At 38.9% G+C, this 6,642-nt stretch overlaps 1 protein-coding gene across 1 annotated transcript; it reads right to left on the bottom strand.

Moving 5' to 3' along the window:
* Positions 1 to 607: 607 nt before the first annotated feature.
* Positions 608 to 6,202, bottom strand: glipr2l (GLI pathogenesis-related 2, like). Its single transcript, XM_010756891.3, has 5 exons — positions 5,810 to 6,202; positions 5,136 to 5,244; positions 2,933 to 3,036; positions 2,412 to 2,489; positions 608 to 1,323 (listed from the first exon to the last, which is right to left on the bottom strand). Exons 1-5 carry the CDS (start codon positions 5,820 to 5,822, stop codon positions 1,163 to 1,165), a joined length of 465 nt encoding a protein of 154 aa, XP_010755193.1. The 5' UTR covers positions 5,823 to 6,202; the 3' UTR covers positions 608 to 1,162.
* Between the last annotated feature and the right edge of the window lie 440 nt (positions 6,203 to 6,642).

A 6,642-nucleotide genomic window follows, 5' to 3' on the forward strand; every position in this document is an offset into this window, starting at 1 on the left:
GTTAACAGATCTATTTTTAGGTATGAGCAATTAAAAAACCCACAGAGGGTTTATTTTTGTCCATATCTTAAAGTCTTAATGTGAAAAAATGCTATTTATATTGTTGTATTTGGCATTTTATGTGAAATGTGTGCTATATCATCAAACAGTGTTCATTTGTGGCAGAAGCCAAGGACTGAGTGAGGTAAGCCAGGCTCATAATTTTTTTGATAAGGAAACATTGCAAGTATTATGCACTGCAATATTACCAAGGCGGGGGAACACAAGGCGTTTGCAGATATTAAAGAAATACTTTGCACTGCTAAATCAATTTTCAGACACAGGTTTATGCAGTCTCACAATTATTCACACCTTTACCAACTTTCGGAGGGGAAATGCTCATTAATCAGTGTTTCCAAACACAACTGCTTGCATTTTCTAAAACATTCCTATATTAATCATGCTCCAAAAACTCTACCAACACTATGCCGGATTCAGATGTCGAATTTTTCTGGAAAAGAGGGGGTGTCATTATGAAAAGAAACCCTAATTTCCTCCTGTTTCTCACTCTCTTATAATGTCACACAATATAGATGACACAAGTGTGCACAGACAGATGGCAAATGCATTCATGTATCTATCAACTTTATTGTACAAAACAGATTAGAGTACAAAACACACACCCTGGACCGCATGGTTCTGCTTTAACATGTGGCAGCAGTATCGTAAACGCATACCAAGCATGCTGAGACATCCGCTGTAAATTACAAAGCAATGACTCTGCCAGACAGAGTCTGACTGATTTAGTTCACTAATACAGGTGTAAGGTTATGATGTATTTCAGTATGTGAAATTCTAAAAATACTGGCATCAATGAATGAATACTGTCACATGTAATGTAAATGAGCACTGAAGTCAAGGTTATACAATCTAAATGGTCACTGTAAATGTTTTGTTAGCAATGTCAAACAGTGACACTCCTTCCATTCACTGAATCATACACAAATCCACTCCCAGATTACAAACATAGGACTTTAAGCCAGAGTGCAATCCATCTTAATATCCATTCAAGATAGTAGTATGGCAGGCAACTGGTGCTCTCCTGAGTATCCCCCATCGCTGTGCAGGCAGATAACTTCAGACTCTGAAATAAATGCCGTTGGGCTCAAGTTGGGTGTCATCTTTAGGTGCTTGCTGGGAGGACGTTATTCTCAAAATGCCCCTGGTTAGTGATGTTCCCAGCCGGGAAATATCTGGCCACTACAAAAGAAGAACCATCCGATGCAGTGGCCTTACCAACACCCAGCTTTTTCGTGTTCTTCCACACCATTGCTGTGAAATGACCTAGGTTGTGGATGAAATGAGAAATGATAAACAGAAAGAAATTAAAGGCAGAAAATAGAGCAAGGAAGTATTAGAGCATAGTTGAAGCTAAGTGCACTTAGGTTTCTCTAAATATTTACAGACATAGGAATCTTAATGGCTTGCTCATGCATCTGTCCCAATCCTCCACTTTTGCTTTGCACACTTTTTTCCTTGCTTTCTCTATCAAGCAACTTTACATGAATCAGTCTGATGAGCTATGATGAGTGATCTGCTTCACGTGTGATTAAGCTAAACATAGTCTGAGGCAAACTGAAACCATCTGGAGAAATTAGGGCAGACTGGAAACGACATATGAGCTGAGGAGTGATAGGAAGGAGTGTGATTTCCCCTCACTTTCCCCATGGCTGGTCACTGAGTAAGACAGTCACACACTGACTGAGGTGTGACATCAGCACAGGAATAACAACAACCGTACCCATGCCTGGGTAATCGTCGTACAAACTGACAAGGAGTGAACACAAAATGACAAAGACAAACAGAGCAAGAAATAGGTACACTGAGATAAATAGACTGAAACAAGATGAGGAGAGATGAGACAAGACAAGAAGACATGAAAACATATAAAGAGAAAAGTTTTTGATATAATGTGTTAGAGCAAAACAGATTTTTGTACATAGTTTTACATATCCAATACACATCCAGGTTAAACTGAAAAAGCAAAAACAATATTTGCAAGAATATTTAATTTAATGTGTTCAGTGTTATAATCCAGAAAAATACTATTATTTCAGCGCTTCTACAAATTATTATTTTCAATCAAGATTAATCTATTGATTATTCCCTTGACTGAACAATTAATCTCTAGCCCACAATCCACAACCCAAAGATATGCACTGTCATAGAAACTGTCACAGAATTCTTGACATTTTTCTTAAAAATGACTTAAACAATCAATCAATTATTAACAGAATTATTTAGCTTTTAAGTCATCATTATGTTCTAAAGATGTATTCTGATCCTCCTGATGTTGAAGTTAGTCATTTTGCCAGTTTTGTTATCATCATACTGTAGGTCAGAGGAAACAGATACTCTCGTGTAAATCTCACCGGTGCCAGAGGAGAATCCAGGACGGTTGAAGTTGTACTGTTTCACTTCATCATACCAGCGGTCTGCCACATCCTTTCCTGCACACGCACAGGACAAAGTGTAACCTCAACTTAAAGGACAATCAAATCAGTCTTGTGTGTCGTACATATTGATCAGGATGTCAGCAGTGTAAGAAGACACCCTGGAGCTATAAATCTCTTTTTGGCACATGTTGTTGATAGTGGTGCACTTTTTGTCACCCAGTGCTGCACTGTAGGAGTTTTATGAATCACACCGTCCTGCACTGACATATTTCTGCAGTGAGTCATGGTGTCTGAACTCGCACACACAGTGCGAAGTGGAGGGGAAATAGATCCCAGCTGTTCATTTTCAGGGGAACACAGTCTGGTTTAAGCCCCATAGACAAAATTATTGTATGTCTTATTAGATTTCACAATGTGGGCACAAACACAAATCTGGTAAGTCATTGATAAATATATATTGCAGCTGTGTGTATGCATATATATGTATATATATGTACCAGACTGGTCATAGGAGGCCCATGCCAGGTTCTCTCCACAGCTCCCTCTACTGGACTCCACACTGTGTTTAAGGATCCGTGTGCTGGCCAGACTTTCAGCATAACTGTGGACAGAGACAAATAAAAGTTGTGGATAGCACTGCTGAAATTGTTTTCTCCAAATTCCTGCTACATAACAGGTTCCTGCACTGGAGAGATTACCACTGTGAGTGGTGTGCACTTTAAAGTATACTTTTAAATTACTTTTTAAGATTTAACCTTACCAGAGTCTTTGGCTTTTATCCATCCAGATAAACAGTGAAACAGTCCTTTCTCAGAGGTTTCATCTAGAGCCAATTTGTCTGTGAGCTTTGAGGAATAAGTAATTTATATATTTATATATGGGGGGCTCATACAATTCAATACTATAAACTAATTAGATGTTGTAGATGTTCAGAGAAGATCAATTTCTTCAATGACAATGAGTGTATGCGAACGGCAAATCTATCTTACAACTTTACTCAGTCGTCATTCTTTTTAAATACCCTTCCTGTCCAGGGAAAACCACATCTCTCAAAATGTTGTGAGTCTGAATTTTTTTGATAAACTAAAGGATTAAGTGTTCTTTAATGCGTTGAGAAAACGCTCTAAATAAACTAATCTAATCAAAATAAACTATTTAAGAACCTCTTGGATTGGCTGCATTGTCACAAAGCTGAAAACAGGCTCTTTTTTCTGAGCTAATGAAAAGTTGAATTTTTAGGTATATATTGTTTCTAACAGGACAGAGACCCTGCAAAGCTACAATGATCTTATAGAATATGATGCATTGCTGTAAACTGCCCAGCACTACATAAAGTACTTAAATAAGCACAGCCTTAAACATCTGCAGCAGAAAAAACAAGCAGCAGAAAAATCAATACAAAAACATATAATAGTAAAACATTGACAGGGACTGTTTGACTATATAATCAGTTATTTTACATTTCATACTTTAAGTAAAGTTTGCTGATAATACATAAAATAGTAGGTTTTATAAGTAATGTTTTGAATGCAGGATTTTCACTGTGTGGTGTTGCTACTTTTACTTCCTCCACCGCTGGCTAACCTATAGGTTTTGATTAACAACAAACCGTTTCTATAGCAACAGCAAGGTTCAACATTTTGGCCTAGCAGTAAATCACGTCTCTATTTTAAGGACTGCATTGACAATCACGTGACTGCCATGTGGCCTCAGTGACTCTCACAACACAGTGTGGGTAAACCACAGACATTAAATGTCAGGGTGTCCTTCATCGCAAGATGCTTTTTGGATGACACGATGCCCTGTGGGCTGTGTTACTTATTTTGTTGGATCAGGTTCTAAATCTAAACATCATCTACAAATTATTCCCAAGACATGGAGCTGTGGATGAGTAAATGATGTTTCAACCTTCCTCCAGAACAGAGGTGAAACATATATGATTGGATCATTTTGGTTAGTGCCTTTACAACGTCATTAACGTCATTGCACACAGAGGTAAAAGCACCATTTATCATTATCCCCTGAAATGTGAAACAATTTAAATGGTAGATTACCACCAAACTCAAATATTTACCATCATAGATATTAACAGAATATACAGTATTTACAAAGGTCCCATTTACAAAGGTGTACAGTGTTTATCATTGATGTTATGACTTACTATAGCTCAAGGTCTCTTCTTTTAAAACACATTTTAACACATTAAAATCAGGTGAGGAATAAATACTATTTTCCCCAAACAAGTATGTCTATCTATCTATATGTACTTTGAATGTTACTCTATATTTCCACATAATGGTATCTAAGAATCAAAGGTTGCTTAGCAACTCAATGTAGTTGTTATTGCACCATCAAACAAGCTCCAGGAAATGGACTGAAAATCTATTAACCAATGCAGTTTCCTCTATCCGCCCTGACAGCACTGATCAAGTTTGCATTTACTCAACAGAATAAATTCTCTTTGGCAATAATGATATGAAAAGTTAATATAGCTGCAATTAGTGGCAACAAATTGTCAGCATAACTTGTAATCACAATGTAAACAAAGAGACTCTCAATATTGTATTATATGTTGTAGTTATTTCATTTGACAGGCAAGGCTGGAGCTGTCTCTGTTATCCAGAGCAGTCTGACAATGACTGGTACGCGTAGTCCCTGCTAATTAGGTTTCTAATTTGATTTGTGTGTGCATTAACCCACCGGCCAGCCTCTGTGCTCAACTTGCTGCTCAGCTTCAGTGGAGGAGCCTGGTGCTTCCTCCTGTATTCATTATGGCACTGAAGCACCTCCTCAGCAAACTGCTTCGAGGCTGAGAGACAGAGAGGACAAAGACAAGAGGGGTGAGGCAGGCAGGGACAGGAATCTGACAAAGGAGACATGCATGACTAAACTTAAGCAGAAGTGCGAGTTAGAGTCTCACCACCTGACAAGTGACTGACCTCAGGGAGTGAGTACAACTCAATGACAGATGATGGAGCAGAAAACGTCATCCACACCACCCCCATCTGACTGGTGCCTATCACTCACTGGCCTTTTCATAAGTCCCACAATCTCTCGAGTGCCCACACAATGGGCACATTGAAATAGCCACACACAAACAATACAAATACAAATGCTGCCCAACAGCCAGCATCCACTCAGCATGCTGCATGTCGAATCTTAACTAAGGATCAGCAAAAGCCGTTGTGAAATCTTACCAGAGGCAGCAATAAAGAGGAAAATAAATGAGTCATTTATTTTGCAATGTTGTATGCCCTGTTTCTCAAGGCTCACAGACATGTACAGTAAACACCCATGCACACAGTGTTACATGAGGAAAAAGGCAAAATTGATACAATCAACGTTAAAATCCTCAGGGTGCAGTTTCCACTTACCTGACTTCCCCATGGTGCTGACACAGGAAGGCTTCAGTAACACACTTAGTGCTGAACGAAAGAAGCCTCTCCCCTGTCTTGTTTTCAGTTCCTGCTCTCTTTCTCCCTGCCTCTTCCTCTGCTGCTTCCTTACTCACTCTGCCTCTCTTGTTTTAGTGCTGTCTGTCTATCACTGATGCTTTGAAACAGCTGCTAATGCCTTTATTCCCTTCAATTCCACCTTGTAGTGCAGAGTGTGCACTGATGATCATTACTCAGCATGCTGCTTCCTCAAGTGTTGTTTCACTTCATGTAACTCAACATGTTTATCTGTCTGTGTGTGTCTGCCCTACCTCTATCTCTGTGGGCCAGCTCGCCGCACACACCCACTCTTTACATTCCTACAAATGAAAGGGGAGCCCATGCTGTCGTTGATGACATCATCTTTGTGAGACACATGCCCATATATGGCTCTGAGATTCATGAATTCTCTAACTTTATAGTCGGTGTTACTCATAGCAACCGTAACCAGGGTAGTGGCTTTTCCCACAGTCCACGTTGTCATGATTCAGCATTTTGTCTGTCACTGGAAACAATGGCAGACTCTGAGATAAGCCCAACAGTAGTCTGGATGTCCAGATTTTACAATGTGAAGATGCCAATACTAACATTAAAACAAACAATAAAAGTTACATACAAATGCACAAAGTTTGCATGAAGTTGATACAAATCTTAACCTCATGTTGTTTTAAACATGACTTTGTTTCCATTCTTTATTCAGGGAAACCTTGACTGAGCAAATAGCTCTTTTACAGCAATTCCCTGATCACAACAAAAATAAAGAATATACAATA

The sequence above is a fragment of the Larimichthys crocea genome, chromosome XIII, assembly GCF_000972845.2.
Source record: "Larimichthys crocea isolate SSNF chromosome XIII, L_crocea_2.0, whole genome shotgun sequence".
NCBI classification, from domain to species: Eukaryota; Metazoa; Chordata; class Actinopteri; family Sciaenidae; genus Larimichthys; species Larimichthys crocea.